The sequence below is a fragment of the Tachyglossus aculeatus genome, chromosome 14 (genome assembly GCF_015852505.1).
Source record: "Tachyglossus aculeatus isolate mTacAcu1 chromosome 14, mTacAcu1.pri, whole genome shotgun sequence".
Taxonomy (NCBI): Eukaryota; Metazoa; Chordata; class Mammalia; order Monotremata; family Tachyglossidae; genus Tachyglossus; species Tachyglossus aculeatus.
This window is the reverse complement of record NC_052079.1, coordinates 27,364,221-27,385,374: the sequence shown is the minus strand read 5'-3', so window position 1 is coordinate 27,385,374 and position 21,154 is coordinate 27,364,221. Positions and strand designations below refer to the sequence as shown.

At 42.6% G+C, this 21,154-nt stretch overlaps 1 protein-coding gene across 2 annotated transcripts in view; it reads right to left on the bottom strand.

Annotated features, from left to right (window-relative positions):
- The window catches only part of NAV3 (neuron navigator 3), a 783,489-nt gene that overhangs the window by 107,585 nt on the left and 654,750 nt on the right, over positions 1–21,154 (bottom strand). For both annotated transcript variants that reach the window (XM_038756254.1, XM_038756255.1), the window contains 3 exons: positions 13,891–14,023; positions 11,196–11,466; positions 6,659–7,367 (listed from right to left, as the gene is read on the bottom strand). In XM_038756254.1, coding sequence (XP_038612182.1) covers positions 6,659–7,367; positions 11,196–11,466; positions 13,891–14,023 — 1,113 coding nt within the window. The remainder of the gene's footprint in view (positions 1–6,658; positions 7,368–11,195; positions 11,467–13,890; positions 14,024–21,154) is intronic.

Genomic DNA, 21,154 nt, shown 5'->3' with positions numbered 1-21,154 from the left:
ATTTAAGTCATTTCTGGATGTGATCCTTTACAGCAGCGGGTCAGGGTAACTGCCAAGTAGTTGCTGGGTAAGAACTGAATATTGAGCACCAAAGGCAATATGTTCATTTTTTTTGCAAGTCCCTAATAATAATAATGATGGTATCTATTAAGCACTTACTACGTGCAAAGCACTATTCTAAGTGCTGGGGAGGTTACAAGGTGATCAGTTTGTCCCACAGGGGGCTCACAGTTTTAATGACCATTTTACAGATGAGGTAACTGAGGCACAGAGAAATGAAGTGATTTGCCCAAAGTCACACAGCTGACAGTCGATGGAGTCGGGATTTGAACCCATGACCTCTGACTCCAAAGCCTGTGCTCTTTTCTACTGAGCCACGCTGCTTCTCAATCCTTCGTGCAAGCCACTCTTATTTTTTTCACCTCTGTTTTATTCCTTGGGTCTGGATTAGGTCTTCTCCTTTGATAGGGGAAATATTTATTTCTAAGTAACTGTCCTCCCTAAGGACAGTCACTAGTGTTGCACGGCTCTTGGCACTATTTTTCTAAAATGCCTTCCCGCGACAGTGGTGAGAAACACATTAGATGCCTGCCTCGAAACTATTTGAAATGCAGTCGATGAGAGACGGCATTTGTTTCTCAAAACTTTTCATCGTGTTAATTTGAAATAAGGTATTAGAAGGCAATCACACTGAAGTAAAAAGCTCTCAGTGATGATACAGCAATGGCAGCGGGATTATGGTGGGAATCGTCGGGAAAGTTTTTTTCTCTAAATCAGATTTTCAGTGTTGAAGGGGGAGGCTGTGGTATAGCAATGGGCCACAGGATGGCAATACTGGCTCTTATTTAAGTATCAGAATTACTGTATCATGACTAAAAATATTCCCGGTTCTTTTTCTCCTAAGGCTCAACGTTGCCAAACTAAATCTCCACTTGGCCCATCATTAACGGAAATGGAGAATGGCTCCACTAGAGGAGAATGAAGTAGGGTTCTTCTGATCTTGAAATTCATGAATCTAAAAATACCACCGCAGATGTTTATTCTGCTGCATCAATAAGCGCAGGGTCTCCGATCCAGGCCTCCTTCAGTTGATGATGATGGCATTTATTAAGCGCTTACTACGAGTGAGAGAAGCTCTCATTTTAGGCGGGGGCGGCAACTTCGAACGGGCCCCCCTCTGCTTCTGTCCCAAGCAGGGCTCGGGTACCAGTGACCTGGGAATAGACCCAGTGATTCTGGAAAAGGGAGATCCAGGAGAAATGCTTGGGTGCACGGTAAGGTTGAGCTTTGTGTAAGAGGCATTACCAATAATAATAATTATATTTATAATGTAATAATGAAAAATAATTATATTTTATAATGTCCAGATTTTGGGAGGCCAAATCTAAACCCTTAATCCTCAGTATACTTTGGTATTTCCCATACTAAATTGAGAAAAGTTGAGGAGAATTTGCTGAGGGTCCAGGATAGAATATGCAGCAGAGTTCCATAAAAATGGTTCAATTTAGGGCACATCCATCAATTTATTCAGTCGTATTTACTGAGTGCTTACTGTGTGCAGAGCACTGTACTAAGCCCTTGGGAAGTACAAATCGGCAACAGGTTGGATTAAGGAGGGCAGGGGATGTGCACGTTTATTGTTATATTCTACTCTCCCAAGTGCTTAGTACAGTGCTGTACAAACGGTAAGTGCTCAATAAATACCACTGACTGACTAACCGATTGAATGTGTGGGGGCATCCTATCAAATCTACCAATAGTAGAAGTGTGGAACTATGACCCAACATGAAGTCTTTTAGACTGTGAGCCCAATGTTGGGTAGGGACTGTCTCTATATGTTGCCAATTTGTACTTCCCAAGCGCTTAGTACAGTGCTCTGCACATAGTAAGCGCTTAATAAATATGATTGATTGATGAAGTAGTATCCCATCAGGACATGTCACCCTCCCTCCTCAAAACACTCCAGTGGTTGCCCATCCACCTCCATATCAAACAAAAACTCCTTCCATTGACTTCAAAGCACTTCACCACCTTCTACCCACTTTCCACTGACTCAGTGGAAAGAGCACGGGCTTGGGAGTCAGAGGTCACGGGTTCTAATCCCGGCTCTGCCACTTGTCAGCTGTGTGACTTTGGGCAAGTCACTTCTCTGTGCCTCAGTTACCTTATCTGTAAAATGGGGATTAAGACTGTGAGCCCCACGTGGGACAACCTGATCGTCTTGTATCCACCCCAGCGCTTAGAACAGTGCTTTGCATATAGTAAGCGCTTAACAAATGCCCTGAACAGAGAAAGGGCCAGTAACCTCCACCCGAAGGAGCCAGTGAAATTTTGGGACTGGAAGCATACGGCCTCGTGGTTGAAGTGGGGCCCGGCTGCCAGGGGCGATGGAAGTCAGGCAATTGTGTGATGGCCCTCCAGGCCGGAGGGGGCCAGGCCGAGTACGTTCCGGTCCTGGAAGACCTACTCATGCCCATCCCTGGCAGGCCTGTCGTTCTCTGAGGCGGCGGCCATCCCGGAGGTCTGCCTCATGGCCTTCCAACTACTGCATCTCTTAGGTGAGCGGTCGGGGGCCGGGAGGACGGGGGAACTACTCTCCGTCAGCCCGGCCAGCCAAAGACACCCAACCTTCCCGCCTTCCTCTGTCACTGCCACTCGAAACGTTAGTCAAATGACTGATTTCAGCCCTCTGCCTCTTGCCTCGTTTGCCCAAGGAATAATTCTGGTTTGGTTGGACTTGTGGGACTTCCTGGTAGGCATTAAGGTGCTGCTGTGTAGACGCAGCCCCTGTCCACAAGGAGCTTACAGTCTAGCGTATGGTAGCGTGGCCTTGTGGTCCTGCTGGAGGTGAGGTTGCTGGGGTGGCAGTGACCGTAATGATCATGGCTAAGGGAATGGTGACCCATGTGTGTCTGCTAAAGGCAAAACCGCATAGCCTAGTGGAAATCCTCCAAGCAAGCTCTCTTCCTCCCTTCAAAGCCCTACTAAGAGCTCTCCTCCTCCAGGAGGCCTTCCCAGACTGAGCCCCCTTTTTCCTCTCCCCCTCCCCATCCCCCCCACCCTACCTCCTTCCCCTCCCCACAGCACCTTTACATATGTTTGTACAGATTTATTACTCTATTATACTTGTACATATTTACTATTCTATTTATTTTAATGATGTGTATTCAGCTTTAATTTTATTTGTTCTGACGACTTGACACCTGTCCACATGTTTTGTTTTGTTGTCTGTCTCCCCCTTCTAGACTGTGAGCCCGTTGTTGGGTAGGGACCGTCTCTATATGTTGCCAACTTGTACTTCCAAAGCACTTAGTACAGTGCTCTGCACACAGTAAGTGCTCAATAAATACAATTGAATGAATGAATGAATCATTATTATTATTATTATTACCCTCCTACCTCAACTTGCTTCTCTCCTACAATCCAGTCCACACACTTCACTGCTCTAGTGACAACCTTTTCAATATGCCTTGGTCTCACCTATATCACCACAGACGTCTCGCCGACATTGTGCTTCTGGCCCGGAATGCTCTCCCTCCTCTAATCCGACAATTACTCTTCCCTGCTTCATCTCCTCCAAGAGCTCTTCCTAGACTAAGCCCACCTTTTCCTCATCTTCCACAACCCTCTGCATTACCTTGACTTGCCCTCTTTGCTCTCCCCCCCCCCCCAGACCACAGCACTTATGTACATAATCTGTAATTATATTTATTTGTATTGATGTCTGTTTCTCCCCCTCTAGACTGTAAGCTCGTTGTGGACAGGGAATGTCACTGTTTATTGTTGTATTGTACTTTCCCAAGCTGTTAGACAGGGCTCAATAAATACGATTGAATAAATTAACAAATGAATGAATGAACGCAAGCTAGCTCCAGCCTGGTGCCCACACCTAAGTCTGCACCTCTGTAAGATCCAGAGAGACTGTGTCCATGTCTCTGTCCACACACACAGCCTCTCCTGGAGCTCCCCTCTGTTCCCCAAAGGGTAGTTGATCCGGGGGACGTGGGATACTCATTATTCATCCCCCATCCAAGCCCAACTGCACTTATGTACAAATCTGTAATTTATTCATTTATATTAATGTCTGTCTCCACCTCTAGAATGAAGGCTCATTGTGGGCAGGGAATGTGTCTGCTTATTGTTGCATTGTGCTCTTCCCAGCTCTTAGTACAGTGCTTTGCACACAGGAAGCGCTCAATAAATACAATTGAATGAATGATACGGAGTTAAATGTCCCGGGGGCACAATTCCTTCTGAGGATCCAGAGACAGTGGTCTGTGTAGCCTTGGGCAAACAGCAGTAAGTCATCATTATACACGCTGCATGCCTGGCCTATTGAATGTGACATCACTTGCTTTCCGATCCCCTCAACAGGGACAGAGGGAGTGCTTAATTTTCATGCCCTAGGGGACCAAATGTATGAAGCTTCATGAGGAAGCAGCATGACTTAGTAGAAAGAGCACCGGCCTGGGGATCAGAGTACCTGGTTCTAATCCCAGCTCTGTCATTTAATAAATGATGGCATTTGTTAAGCACTTAAGATATGTCAAACACTGTTCTGAGTGCTGGGGTACAAGCTAAACAGGTTGGAGACAGTCTCTGCCTCACATAGGGTTCAAAGTTCTACTCCCCATTTGACAGATGAAGGAACTGAGGCACAGCTGATTTAAGTGACTTGCTCAAGGTCACACAGCAGACAAGTGATGGAGCTGGGATTAGAATCTAGGTCCCAGGCTCTTGCCCTATCCATTAGGCTATGTTGCTCCCCACTAGGCTTTACTTCTTCCATGCTGTGGGACCTTGGGCAAGTCACTTCACTTCCGTGCCTCAGTTTCCGCATTTGTAAAAAGGTGATTCAAAACCTATTCCCCCTCCTATTTATACTCTGAGCTCCACGTGGGATAGGGAGCCCCATGTGGGACAGGGACTGTGACCGATCTGACTAATAATAATAATAATAATTATGATAATTGTGGTATTTTTTAAGTATTTACTGTGTGCCAGGCACTGTACTAAGTGCTAGAGTGGATACAAGCAAATTGAGTTGGACACAGTCCCTGTCCCCCATGGGGTTCATGGTCTCAATCCCCATTTTACTGATGAGGTAACAGGCCCAGAGAAGTGAAATGATTCACCCAAGGTCACACAGCAGATAAGTGGTGGAGCCGGGATTAGAACCTATGACCTATCTACCTCAGTATTTGACCCGTAGTGAGGGCTTAATGAATACCATCATTATCAAGTTGGTCTTGGCTCTATTTAATTATAGGAGGTGATTCGACACCTGTTCTCCCTTTTATTTAGACTGTGAGCCCAATGTGGAACAGTGTCTGATCTGATTACCTCATATCTACCTCAGTGTTTGGCTCTTAGTAAGGGCTTAACGAGTGCCATCATCGTCAAGTTGGCCCTGGTTCTACGTGATTATGGGAAGCAGACAAGTCAGACAAGCTCCTGAAATGAAGAACCCCTATTTTGAATCCCTCTGGCTAAGCGCGTCCCTTTGAAAATGGACATGGTAACAGACAGTGATATCTGTGCCTTATGCTGTCCTTCCATCTTGTGAAAACTTGTTCCAAGGTTGAAGCGCTATTTGATCAGATTCCAAAATATATGCCACTAGCTTCTGGTTAAGTGGCATGCTAAATAAATATCATTCTTTTTGTGTAGCTTCCGTGGCCCGAAATAGAGCCATAATTCTTTCATTCAAGTTTGAAAAACTGTAGTTTATATTTGAAGAATTCCTGCCTCCAGACTTGGATGTTGCCCCACCAGGTGCTGTGTGTCCTCATCCCTTCACTTGTTTTTTTTTTTTTTTTACCTGAAATGGGGGAGTTCATTATCTTAATTGTAGTTTCAGTGAAATACATGGACTTTTTCACCTCTCTATATTGATCATGTGCCTCAGTTTGCAGTCTGTTAGAGAACCAGCGTGGCCTACTGGAAAGAGCAGGGGCCTATGAGTCAGAGGACCTGGGTTCTAATGCCAGCTCCACCTGTCTGCTGTGTGGCCTCGGGCAAGTCATTTAACTTCTCTTTGCCCCAGTTACTTTATCTGTAAAATTGGGATTAAGACTATGAGCCAACCTGATTATCAATGCCAACCTGATTATCTTGGAATCTGTCTGAGTACTTAGTACAGTGCCCGGCCTGACACATATTGAGCACTTAACAAATGTCATAAACAACAGCAACAAAAAACCAAACAAAAACAAAGTCCACAGATATCCTGAACTTCATAAATCTAATCCAGCGTATATGACATGAACAGGTTTTTTAATAATCAGCCTCTGGACTGTTCATGCACCCTCTTGTAGTTTCATAATGATAATAATAATAATGGTATTTGTTAAGTAGTCACTATGTGTCAAGCACTGGGATAGATACAAGGTAATCAGGTTGTCCCACATAGAGCTCACAGTCTTAATCCCCATTTTACAGATGAGGTAAATGAGGCCCAGAGAAGTGAAGTGGCTTGCCCAAGATCACATAGCAGACAAGGGGCGGAGCCAGGATTAGAACCCTTGTCCTCTGATGTCCAGGCCCGTGCTCTTGCCACCAGGCCAGACTGCTTCTCCTCTCCTAAGTGCTTAGTACAGTGTTCTGCACACAATAAGTGCTCAGTAAGTACCACTGATAGCCACGTGACAATCCTTACCTCCGGAACGTGGGTGAAGCGATGTCGGGATATTTGGACCCAGGTTGCCTGAGACCTTGGGCTCCTGAGGCGCTGGCAGAGGTGGGACTCGACTTGGGTGAGCTCGACAAGGAGACGCTCTCGGAATCGGACCCCACCACTTTCTCCTTTTCCTTATCAGTCTGATTGACGGGGACCGGGCTGGACCGTCCGGATCCGGGAATCTTGGTGGGCTCTCTCAGCTTGGAGGTGGTGGTGCCCGCGGATTTGCTGCTGACGTTGGAGTCTATGCTGCTGGTGCTGGACCGGTGCCCGCCTCGGCCGGGGATGCCAGTAGGACTCGACTTGGAGGGGCGAGGCAGGCTCCGATATTGCAGCGTGCCCTTCGAGTGGACATGCAGCACCCCATCGTCTTGATTCTGCGAGCCATCAAGGCTGGTTTTCCGCCCTGCGCTGGATTTTCCTCCAATAGCCGCCGACTTGGGGATCTTTCCTAGGGTGGCCGACCCGCTGGTGATGGTGGCCCCGCTCGCCGTGATCATAGTGGATGATCCGACCACAGACTTCTTAAAGCCAAAGGAGCTGGTGGCCGTTGACCTCCCGAGGCCCGCCGGAGGCTTTTTCCCTTCATCCCCACTGCTTTTTCCTGCATCTGAAGGAGACCGTTGAATAGAAGTGCTCTTTAGCGGGGATTTCCCTTTTTCGGAGGCTTTCGCATCATCCGTTTTCCCTAATTCCAAAGACAAAGACATCAGGACACATTTATAATCACAACTTCACTGCTCTTTCACTTCACGAATACTCTAAACGGTGCTTACTTCTTTTAGTTATTACTGTTAAAGGCATCCCAGTACTCGAGACACTTTAAAATGATCCTTATTAGAATTCTACTGAAAGGTTTGGTGAGCTTCCAAAATCTAAGATATAGGATTGTTTCCTGTTGCTGCTGTGATTGTGGAGATGAGTGCCAGAAGGAGACAGACGTGACAAGGAATATTTGTCTCCGAAGGACATTTTGGTTCTGTTCCTCCTTGGCAAAGTTTCTTTAGAAAACTCACGATCTCTGCCTTTCTCCTTCAGCATACATTAAAACGCCAGAGGAAGCAGGATGGAGGGCTGTTGTGAAGTGACAGATAAGGCGGGCAGTGATATGGTGGTAAAGCTTGATTGCTGGAGGCTATTTATAGCTATTTGAGTAGAAAGATGCAGCCGGCTTTCCATATGCCTAGGCCTTAAAACATATAACGACAATCAACAATACGAATGAAATGATATTTTAAGTAACCAAATATAATTAGCAGCAGAGACTTCTTCAGTGGTCCATTTATTCCTTAATTTAAATGTAGATTGTGGACACTGCAAATTTGTGGAAACTGAGCATTTTATCTCACTGTGAACCTCATTTTCTTCCTGCAATGAAAAAGCCATTAAAAACCAAAATAGAAGGGAAAGAGCTTCTGCCTGAGAAGCTGAAATTTTTTTTTTTGTACATTTCAAGACTCAAGAGCTACACACAAGCTTTGTGCCTGGTGAACTTAAATACAGATAGATATAAGGCTCAATTTCTCTGCTGCACAGGATTTACTTTCATTCATTCTCCAGTAGGTTGTAATACTGTCCTTCTGAAACCAATTAATAATGTGAAATTTTGATATTTTACCTACACTGAAACAGTACTATCAGTATTCTTTATGGGTAATCTAAACTATTTTCCTCTTCAATTTACGTATCCAGACACTGTGGTGATGATATTTGCATCAATATAATGCCTAGTATTCATTCTATTTATCTCAATAATTTATATTCAGATTTTACTTTTTCCTTTTAAATTTAGCACAATTCCTTCCTGGGGATAGCAAAAGCTATCACTTTTTTCAAGTCTTAATCAGATTCACTGCTGAGTGAAATTAGAGTCAGATTGACATATTCTTCTGAACTTCAGACAACTACAACCAGCACGTAGTGGCACAGTTCTGACAAAAATGAGGAAGTAGCTTATTACAGCATTTTCTTCCTCTCTCACTCTGTAGGCAAGTGATCACATACACATACATGCTAAATAAGCGCTTAAGTGCTTTGTGCACTTAAGTAATAAGTGCTCTGCACACAGTGAGCGCTCAATAATTCCGATTGAATGAAATGCCAGATCACATAAAGAATTTATTATTCATTATTTTGTACTTTCTGTCTTTCCTTCCCCTCTCCATTTTTCTTTTAGAATTTATTAAGGTATTTGTTAAGTTCTTACTATAGATCGGGCACTGTACTAAGAATTGGCATAGATACAAGGTTGTCAGGTTGGACAAAGGCCCTGTCCCAAATGGGCCTCTCATTTTAACCTCCTTTTTACAGACGAGGCAACTGAGGCTCAGAGAAGTTAAGTGACTTGTCCAAGGTCACAGAGCAGACTAATGGCAGAGCCAGGATTGGTACCCAGGTCCTTCTGACTCCCAGGCACATGGTCTATCCACAAGGCCACATTCCTCCCCTCTCCATTTTGTCTTCCTCTGGCCCTTCATTCCTGTATCCCTCTCTCTGCCTGCATTTTTCCCTTACTGCCTCTGCATTGGGGGTGGTGGTGGTAGTGGTGGTGGTAGGGGTGGGGTGTGTGTGTGTGTGTGTGTGTGTGGTGTGTGTGCATGTGTGTGTGTGTTTTCTATTTGGGTATGGCCCATTTTGAGGTAGCTCACCAGGATTTTATTTATCACTGTCCAATGCATTTGAAATTTTCCTGAAAGGTGGGGAGTCTGTATTTTGCATTTATATTGATTGATTTACGTGATTATTGTTAATTAAAGGGCTTATATTTGTGAGTGCGCAGCTATAAGATAACAGTTTTAGGGGGTTGGGAAGCAGAGTGGCCTAATGGAAAGAGAAGTCAGAGGACCTGAGTTCTAGTTCCTATTCTGTCTTTTGCCATCTATGGGGCCTTGAGTAAGTCATTTAACATCTCTACGCCTCAGTTTCCTCATCCATAAAATGTAGATTCATTACCTATTCTCCCTCCTATTTAGACTGCCAGTCCTGGGTGAGACAGGGATTGTGTCAACTTGATTAACTTATATCAATCAATCAATCATATTTATTGAGCACTTACTGTGTGCAGAGCACTGTACTAAGCACTTGGGAAGTACAAGTTGGCAACATATAGAGACAGTCCCTACCCAACAGTGGCCTCACAGTCTAAAAGATCTTATTCTTTTATATCTAACCGAGAGCTTCGTACAGTGACTGGGACAAGGTAAGTGGTTAGCAAATATCACTATTATTCTTATCAAAAATGATGTAAATGTAGCTATGAGTGGTGTATGTGCATGTGTGGGTAAAGGAGAAGGGATTACTCGCCCCCCAATCTGGAAGCGTTTCCCCAAGGATAAAAAGTGAGGTAGTCACAAAGAGAGCACAAGAACCAGAGAGAGGCATAGGTATGACACATACACACTCCACCTGAGTCACTCACACACCCATACAGTCCCTTCACCCAAACTTCATCCATTTTAGCTGCACACAACTTGCTCAGAGACAGACACACACATACACACCCTTCACCTTAGGTCACACAAATGAATCACACATCTCCCAACCATCTTTGCACTGCAGACCACAACAGCTGGATCATTCCTTCCTCCCTAGAGAAACAGTGTGGATCAGTGGAAAGAGCATGGGAGTCAGAGGTCATGGGTTCTAATCCCAGCTCCACCACTTGTAAGCTGTGTGACTTTGGGCAACTCACTTAATTTAACTTTGCCTCAGTTACCTCATCTGTAAAATGGGGATTAAGGCTGTGAGCCCCATGTGGGACAACCTGATTACCTTGCATCCTCCCCCCAGTGCTTAGAACAGTGTTTGGCACATAGTAGGCATTTAACAAATATTATTATTATTATAATGAACCCTGATGCAAACCTAGCAGAAAGAAACATTCTAGGTTTCCCCAAAAAGTTATACATTAGTGGCCATTATTGTCTACCATGAGCAGCTATGTCTAGCACTCATTTCCCCTCTCCACCCTCCCCTGTGCATCAACTAGATAGATCAATCCCATTAATTGAGGATATACTGTGTGTGGAGCACTGTATTAAGCGCTTGGGAGACTACACTATAACTTAGGAGAGCACCCCTTAAGCATTTAGATACTCACTCCAGCCCTAGAGCACTTCTATAAATATCTCTATACTCTAACATTTACCCTATCTATACTTTATTTTAATGTCTGCCTTTCCCTATAGACTGTAAGCTTGAAGTGGGCAGGGATCTTATCTTCCAACTGCATTAAATTGTACTTTTCCAGGCACTTAGTACAGTGCTCCACACACACAGTAAACACTCAGTAAATACCACTGATTAATTGATTCTAGCCACTCGACCTATATGGCATCCTAAAGTCACCCTTCAGTCTTCTGATTGTAAGCACGTCCATATTTCATGATTTAGATTCAAAGAACCCTTTGTAAAAGGTATGAATGAAAGCATTAAAACCACTTGTTGATTGATCTAACTCTGAATTTAGTGTGGTAAAAAGCGAGATTCTTTCCCAGCCACCAAATAAAACCCCTACCAGGATTCTTAATGGAGGTTGCCCCAGCTTTGTGCCTAGATGGTGTTCCTCCTTGGGCAGACATGCCCCTTCTCCAGGATCCTGTGTTTGAGACAGGCAGCGATACTTTTTGTCCTCCTTTTTCCGAATCTTCAGACAGCCCTGAAGGCATGACTTTCCACTTTCCACCGCTGTCTGCGTTGCCCTCGAAGTCTTCTTCTGGCTTCTTCAGCTCTTCTGTGCTGCCCCAGGTCTCGTCTGATACTGAACGCTTCTCAGAATCTGTTTTCAGCTGTGAGAAATGCCCATTATAAACAAAGGTTAACTGGATCTTCACTGATGATTTTCAAAAAAAAATACTGAACTAAAAGGGAGGAGGAGGAATTGAGAGAGATAATGAGAGATTTTTCTTTTTCTTTTTTTGATAATACTAGGAGATTTTCCTAAACTCTGTAGGTACCTTTGCTTTCTAATTGTTTCATTAAGTTTCAAATATGCATTTTGGGTGTTAGTTACTTTGCATTAAGTTGCCAGTGAGTACCCTCTTACTCATCTTTGTATCTTCTATCTATAACAATAAAGATCTGCTGTCAGGTTCTAACTAAAATACTCAAAGGCAAGCCCAACAAAGATTTTCAACGTTTCTGGAGAGAGCCGAGAGGGACTTTCCATTTCATGCCTATCTTTGCTTTAGAAGTCAGCCAGAAATTCATTCAGAATTGGGAGACTCAGAGTTGTCCAAATACACCCCTTCAACCATTTGGGTTGTCCATTCAACACCTGCAATTTTGGTATTGATATGTCAGAGCTCGGGGACTCAGAAGTCAAACATTTTCCCTTGCAGCTTCCCAAATAAGAATGCTGTCCTGCAGGTGTGGAGTCTTGGGCGAACACAGCATGCTTGGAACAAGGTGGCAGTTAGCAGACCATGTTATTTGCTCTTGTCCCTGTATAAATACACTTTGAGCAGGAGTTTTGACAAGGTTCCAACTACTCTTGCCCAACAGCAGAGAGAAATGGATCGTTTGTAACTGCTAACTCTCTCCAGTGAACTTTTTCAGAGTCTCAAAATGCATCTCAGAAAATGAATTGCTTATCTTGTATGAACAGTTTAGACAAAAGGAAATGTAAACTCAATGAAATTAGGGAAAAGAGAGGAAAACAAATATAATGTTATACCTCTGTACTGAGGAAACCAGATGTTTCTGAAATCCACTGGGGTATACACAGGTATATTTTGTGGAAAGCTTTAACAGGTGTGCACATAACACAATATTGGAAACAGATGAGGGATTAAGGCTCGGAACTGTTTCCTTGTGATATCAGTTGCTATTGTCAGTCAACAAATTTCACTTGGCCTGTGATCTTCTAAGGTAGCTCAGATCTGACAAATCTGTAGCAATATCAAACGCAGAAGCATAAGTTCCAGGTGCAGTTCTTTTCACTGATCGCAAATCTTTTGTGCAAAGCTGACTCTTTTAGTTTGTGAGGGACTAAAATGCTTATTCAGCATTTTCTGCTTCCTTAACAGATGGAAGGTCGAACAAATAGCTCTTGAGAATGAATGCTGAATTGCCCTCCTCAGGAAATATGCTTGGGAGGAAAAGTTATCTGTCCCTCCTCTTCCTTCCCCCCTCCTTCTGGTGTCTATCTTCCTTGCCTCCATATTCAGGCATCTTCAGCACTCCGAGGAGATGGGGAGTGAAGGGAATGGAGAGGAAGGAAACTGAGGAGTGCAAATCAGGGAATTACTTCTCTAGATACCAGAAAGTGGGGGTGGGGGACAGGAGTAGGGAAAAAGAAAAGAAAAGGGTAGACTGACAGGTTAAAAGAGAATACTGAGTCCAAACAAAACGAGGAACAGACAGACCAGAGAGACAGAGATGGAAAGATCAAGAATGGCAGAGGTCAAGAGAAGCAGTATGCCCAAAAGGAAAGATAATATGTTTATTGCTATACTCTTTTATTGTACTCTTCCAAACTCTCAGTACAGTGCTTTGCACACAGTAGGCACTCAATAAATATGATTCAATGAATGAAGAATAGGCCTAAGAGTGACAGGACTTGAGTTCTAATCCAGGCTCTGCTACTTGTCTGCTGTGTGATTTTGGGCAAAGCATTTCTCTGTGCCTCAGTTACCTCATCTGTAAGATAGGGATTAAGACTGTAAACCCCATGCGTGATAGAGACAGTGTCTAACCTGATTTGTTTATATCTTCCCAAATGCGTAGAAAAGTGCCCAGCACATAGTAAGTGCTTAACAAATACAACGTTAAGCAAAAGAAAGGGAGAGAGGGATAAGAAGGTAGGAAGGAACATACTTGATATTTCAATCCTCACCCAACCCCAGTCCTGTAGAACTTGTGTACATAAGTACTCTTCCTTTCCCCCATCTGTAATTCATTTTAATGTCTCTCGCCCACACTAAATTTTAACCTCTTTGAAGGCAGGAACCGTGTCTACCAATAATGCATTCTCCCAAAAGCTAGTTAAGGGTCTGCACAAAGTAAGCACTCGATGAATATGATTGTTTGAATGGTAGATTGATTGACTGCTGAACACAGAAAAATTGGAGAGAAATAACAGATGAAGAGCGATGCAAAAAAAAACATTGGGGAAGGGGAAAAAGATAGGAAAAAGCAGCAGGGGAGAGGTGAGCGCAATAAGAGGCTGGAGAGGTTAAGGAATATGGTAGAGAAGAAAAAGGAATCTTTACCTGAGTGTTTTTCCTCGAAGGGGCTGTAATATTAGAATACGAGCTGACAGATGAAGTGGTGTTCAGGTCATCTGTGCTGAGGTTGTCTAGAGTGTCACTGAGGCCACTACTTACTGAACTGCTATCATCCCAGCTACAAAGAAAACACAAGAGAGCAGCTACTTAAGAATTCCTTCAATAATTCAGCCCCTAAATCTACAAAGGAAAGAACAAACCATATATATTGGGAAATTTTTGACCTTAAACCTTTTACCCATATTCAACATATAGCATATGAGATCGATTTTCTCCATTGGCAAGGTTTTAAATATCATGCATCATCCTCCTCTAGCCCAGCTGAGGAGATAGGCAGGCCTGTATCTTAAAAGTCAAGTTTTTGGAGGTAGCATGTCTCCCTTTAGAAACCCTCCAGTAGAAACACAGCTAGCCCAAAGCCATCAAACCTCTCCCCCATCTGCTATGGTTCACAGGTTGTGCCTGACAGGCAAAGCAAGGATTTCAGAAATTGAATAGACTGCGTCAACCTCTGAACCCATCTGTAAGGGGGTAATACAGCATGGCTCAGTGGAAAGAGCCCGGGCTTTGGAGTCAGAGGTCATGAGTTCAAATTCCGGCTCTGACAATTGTCAGCTGTGTGACTTTGGGCAAGTCACTTAACTTCTCTGTGTCTTGGTTATCTCATCTGTTAAATGGGGATTAAGACTATGAGCCCCCTGTGGGACAATCTGACCGCCTTGTAACCTCCCCAGAGCTAAGAACAGTGCTTTGCACAGAGTAAGCCGTTAATAAATGCAATTATCCTTGTCCCAGCTCTGCCACTTACCTGCTGTGTGTGTGGCCTTGGGTAAGTTAGTTTGTTTTCCTGTGCCTCAGTTCCCTCAACTGCCAAATGGGGATTCAATACTGGTTCTCCCTCCTACTTAGACTGTGAGCCCCATGTGGTCCTTATCTTGTATCTACCCCTGCGCTTAGTTCAATGCTTGGCACATAGTATGTGCTTAGCAAAAAACACAATTCATTATTTATTTGTTATTATTTATTATTTCTTTCCTTACCTCTCTTCCTTGTTCCCTTTTATCCTTCCTTTTCCAGCAAATCACACACATGAAGACTATGAAGTAATTACTGAATATTGAAAAACCTCATCACTACTTAGATGATTAAAAGAGTTATTCTTTCTTAATCTCTCGAGGAATATACACCAGTGTAATATTCTGAGATGAAAATCATTTTTTGTTAATAGGGAAATTGAAAAGCACCAAGAGAGGGAAGAAAAATTATAAGCAAAAAATGATTTCCAAGAGTTTTCCTGTCCCCTTGTTCATCAAGCTATTTAGGGCTTTGCAGTACAGTTCAAGATCAGACATCTCTAGGAACCTCCATTCAATCTTTCAGACTCAGGCCCCAAAGGAATCAGGTCTGTTACTTTCTCTTGCTGTCATCATCACCCTCATCATCAGGGAAGGGAAGGGTTAATGTTGAGCACCCCTGCCCCAATTGAGGAATTTTGCAGTAAGAGCACCCTCCTGAGCCAAATGGAAAATGGCAAAGAGCCCCACTGAAACACGCCTGGATTTGATTACCTAAAAGTCAACTTATAGCCTCACTGTGATCACCAGAGGAAAAAATGACAAGTTTTACACCCAGAGAGACTCAGCTGTATGATCATGCCGAGCATATGTAAGCTCAAGACTATAAGCTCATACTCCATACTGTGAACTCGTTGTGGGCAGGGATCGTGTCTATCAACTCTGCTGTACTGTCCTCTCCCAAGTGCTTAGTCCGGTGCTCTGCGCACAGTAAGAGCTCAATAAATACCACGGATTATGCTGCTGCTAATGATGATGAGATGTAACATAGAACTGGATGCTAAGCAAGTATATGAGACCGTGTATGAGCCAGTCAGTCATATTTACTGAACGCTTATCAAATGCAGAGCACTAAGTGCTTGAGGGAAGGGAAGTGACCATCCCCACTCTGTTCTCTGGGTCGCCCTCGGGCAAACCATGGGTAGAAAATGGTGATTCTGTCTGCGGGGCAGCGGTTTGAGAAGGGAACCAGGACATAAAACTCAGCTTTGTTCACACAGTGGATTTACCTTGCGGAGGGGGAGTGGGTGAGGACCTGCTGTGCTCGGACTGGAACCCTGGCGTAGCTTACCGATGTGGAACCTGAGGAGGAGTTGCTGGCCATTCTTGCTATCAATCATCATGATCCATATTTACCAAGCACCGTCTGAGTGTAGGGCACTGTACTGGGAACTTGGCAGCATCTTATTTGTCATTTTTTAAATGTCAGTATGTTCAGCAAAAGCAGAGATCATGTCTCCTAACTTTACTGTACTCTCCCAAGTGTGCGCTAGGCTCTGCTTGCCGAAGACACTTAAGCAATGCTAAACAATTACTATGCTACCCTGTACAAAACTCTAGAATTAGAAAACACTTCTTTGCCCTTACTCGTTTACAATCTTTTTGTAGTGAGCTCCATGTGTAACAGGGACTGTGTTCAATCTGCTTATATTATATGCTTGGCTTAGTGGCAAGAGCAGGGAGCTTGTGAGTCGGGGGACATAGGTTCTAATCCCAGCTCTGCCACTTGTCTGCTGTATAACCTTGGAAAAGCACTTTACTTCTCTGTGCCTCAGTTACCTCATTTGAAAAATGTGGATTAAGACTGTGAGCCCCAGATACGACAACCTGATTACCTCGTATCTACCCTAGCACTTAGAACAGTGTTTGCATATAAGTGCTTAACAAATACCATCATCATCATCATTATTATTCCCTCAATGATTAATATAGTGCTTGGCACACAGTAAGCCCTTAACAAATAAATAATCCTTGGCTCAATGTAACCTGTGGGCAGAGAATGTGTCTGTTGATTGTTGTATTGTACTCTCCCAAGCACTTAATACAATGCTTACATAGTAGGCACTCAATAAATATGATTGAATGAATGAATAAATGACCTCAAAAAAAGCAATGAAACAGCAGTCTTATTCTGAAGATGACCACAGTGATATTAAAAAGAAAGAAACTGGCTAAATTCATACAAGGCAAGCCAAAGATCTTTTGAAAATCTTGTTGGCATTCCGGAACTATGAGACTGCGGAAGCAGTTTAGAGCAAAGAAAGATTCCTGGGTCCCACAGAGAACGTAAAATATAATCTACATCTGGACTTATCCTTTTCTTGCATTTTGTCAGAGGCCAGAGAGAGAGGGAGATTAAATTAATTCTTGTGCTCTAATCCTAAAGGGATTTTTTTTTTAAGAAACGTCTACTTAAGAAAAGAAGATGTTTTCTGGGGTCAGATGTCCAAGTGATGAACCACTAATAAAAAGACATTTTGAGAGCTTTGGTTGACATGTTATATTTATTTTTAGGTCATTGGCCATTTCTCCTGAAATAGCTTGCAATGGACTCAGGCTGTGACAAAGGCAATGACTGTTTCTATTAAGAGCTGCCACCAATATAAAGCATAGTACCAGGGAATGTAAAGTTAAGTGCACCACTCAGTAGCGGTTACTTAGCAACCACATATGTACTGACTTGGTTTTGTCAAAGGCTAAGACTCAAATTAGCAATGGCCTTTGTGACAATAACTGTATATTTTAGGACTATAAAAGTAAGTTACAGTATTTCATTACTGCCATTCACTATAAGACCATATTTAAATAAATCTTCTCCATCATTGTCAAATTTAAATGAAGAACAGTTTAGGAACACAATGCTTTTCTTCTTGATTCTCTATATTTACCTTGAAAATTGCCTTATTTAAGCAAGCACCTTGTCTAAAAGTACTGACCTTTAATAGCTACAATTTTCACCCTTTCAGCATTTGTCCATTTTGATAAATAGGTAAGCATCATACATGAATTAGAAACTAGGAACTATTCAAGGACTACTTTAAGAACCTAATGAAATACCCGAATGTGGTCAACTGTGCCAGTACTAGTGAGGTTAACTTCAGGGTCCTGAGATGTAGTTTAACAAGTCTAAGCATTTTGTGTATATTTCCTATCTTTATCCAGGCTTTGGATTTAAAATGCAAGCAAATTGGGTTCATTCATTCATTCAATCATATTTATTGAGCGATTACTGTGCGCAGAGCACTGTACTAAGCGCTTAGGAAGTACAAATCGGCAACATATAGAGACGGTCCCTACCCAACAATGGGGGCTCACAGTCTTAATCCCCATTTTAGAGATGAGGTAAGTGAGGCATGGAGAAGTGAAGTGATTTGCCCAAGGTCAAACAACAGACACGTGGCAGAGCCGGGGTTAGAACCCATGACCTTCTGACTCCCAGGAGCAAGCTCTATCCGCCATGTTGCTTCTCTAAAATAAAAAGAATTAATTCTGAAGTGTAGTTTAGTTTTGAGAATCAGAAAAAGACTTTCAGGGAAACTATTTTTAGACTCTATCTTTCCCTTTAAAGAGCTAGAAGAAAAGGAAACGTGTCAATCTTTCACTTTTTTGCATCTTAACTTTATGGTAAAAATGAACATTAGAAAAAGCGTACATTTTCTAAATGGAACTTGTATTTGTCAAAAGCCTCCCAAATAATTAGTTTCCTTGAAGCTTATATGGACACATTTAGTAGTTTCCTAAAACCAGGTTTTTGAGACTGTCTTTTTTATTTATTAATCAATGGCAAATACTACTTCCAAAATTCTCTTAGATGAAAAGAGAGGAGGGTAGAGTCAGTAAGCTGGTTGAGACAGAACTACCAGTATGCAAATTGTTTGAATTGGTAAACAAATAATTACATAAAAATACAATCAAGTTACCTAGATTCTAATGTTTTTTTCCTCACGGAATTTTTTCAACCAAATCGATCTATTTTATTTCCTTTGAATACTATTAATTACATTTGTCTGGCTAGGAAAGGAAACATCAGAATACAAATCTTTTTTGGGATATTCACTACACATGATCAGAGAATATATTCTGATCTCAGTTATTCAGAGCCATTACAAATACATGGAATAGTCTGGGGTAAACTTTTTACTTTGGACAAAAGTCTAGTTTTGTTTCAGATCTAAGGTCTATCCGTAGGTTGACCTATTCATTAATTTTTCTGACCTCGATAAAATGACCACTGTTTCGGAAGGTCAAGAGAAATGTTCACTGGCCTGAAGTGTTAGCAAAGCTGGGTTCTTTTCTTTTTTTTGTCAGTGATGACGGTCATGGTCTGGTATATTGATTTTATAACATGACTCCGCCACGTATCTGCTCTGCAATCTTGAGAAAGTTGTTTAACTTCTCTGCTTCAATTTCCCCATCTATAAAATGGGGAATAAGACTGTGAGCCTTATGTGGGGTAGGGACTGTGTCCAACCTGACTCTCTTGTATCTACTCAAGTGCTTAGTACAGTTCCTGGCACATAATAAGTGCTTTAAAAATACCAAAAGAAAAAAAAAATGGGTAATATGAGGATTAAGAAAGTTCTCTGAGTCATATATAAACATTTTAACTGTAATATTATGGCATATTTTGAAGGAAAGAGGTCCAGGGCATCATTCATCATCAATCATCCACCATCATCATCATCATTTGGAAATACACTTTTTCTCAGATTCATGGTCTTTTCATAGTAATACCATAAATGTTTTTGCCAAATATATTAAAATATCTGGGATGAGAGAAAGTCTGGCTACGTGACAGGCATCCATCAGTATTACCTTCTGAAATGAGTTTAGCACAGGGGTGGAAAGCCATTTACCAGTTCTATTTAACTTCAACAGTTGTTTTCTTACACCGAGACATAAAAACAACATGTCATTCATTGTTTAAAGAACCATTCATATTGCTTCCACACATATTTTAGCACTTATAAAGATATCAAGATGGTAGGGAAGCAGGGTAGTATAATGGAAAGAGCCCAGGCCTTGTAGTCAAAGGACATGGGTTCTAATCTCGGCTCTACCATGTGCCTGCTATGTGATCTTGGGCAAGTCACTTCACTTCTCTGGCCCTCAGTTCCCTCATATTCAAAATGGGGATTCAATACCTATTCTTCCTCCTACGTAGACTATAAGCCCCATGTGGAACCTGAATATCTTGCATCTACCTCAGTGATTAGTACAGTGATTAACATATAGCAAGTTCTTAACAAATGCCACAATTATGATAAATTGAACCAGGTCATCTCACGGGCTACAGTGCCACAGAAATCCTAGACAAAGTAGTGGATTTATATTTGTAATGACTATGCGTCAACCACTGTTCTAAGCGCTGGGTAGACACAAGCTAATCAGGTTGGATACAGTCCCTGTCCCATATAGGTCTCACAGTCTTAATCCTTTCTTTATTTTACAGTTGAAGTAACTGAGGCCCAGAGAAGTTAAGTGACTTGCCCAAGGTCCCACAGCAGATAACTGGGGAGCTGGGATTAGAATCCAGGTACTTCATCATCATCATCATCAATCGTATTTATTGCATGCTTACTATGTGCAGAGCACTGCACTAAGCGCTTGGGAAGTACAAATTGGCAACATATAGAGACAGTCCCTACCCAACAGTGGGCTCACAGTCTAAAAGGGGGAGACAGAGAACAAAACCAAACATACTAACAAAATAAAATAAATATAATAGAATAGATATGTACAAGTAAAATAAATAAATAAATAGAGTAATAGATATGTACAAACATATATACATATATACAGGTGCTGTGGGGAAGGGAAGGAGGTAAGATGTGGGGGATGGAGAGGGGGACAAGGGGGAGAGGAAGGCAGTGCTCTCCCAGGCAGTGCTCTATCTACTAGGTAATAATGCTTCCCTATTTAAACTGTTTATTTACACATTTGCCAACTGACAATGAAGAGGGGCTGTTGCAATGTAGGAACAAGTTGGAACCAATCAAAGCAGCAAGGGAACAAAACGAAATAAAGGGGAAGAACAGAAGAGGGATTTTTTAGAAAGGAAAAACTGTCATCTGGGTTTCTGTAGCGTGGCAAGTCAACTAATGTATGGTCCCTGCTGAGTAAGTGGGACCTCAGTCTACAACAAACATAACCCTGGGACAACAGAGAGAAGTAGTGTGGCCAAGTGGAAACAGCTCAGGCCTGGGACTCAGAGTTATCTTTGTTCTAATCCCAGTTCTGCCGCTTGTCTGCTGTGCGGCCTTGAGCAAGCCACTTAACTTTTCTGTGCCTCAGTTCTGCCTTCTGCAAAATGGAGATTAAGACTATGATGTGAGATATGGGCCATGTCCAACCTGATTAGGTTGATGGGGAGGTAACATGGAGCGATGGAAGAG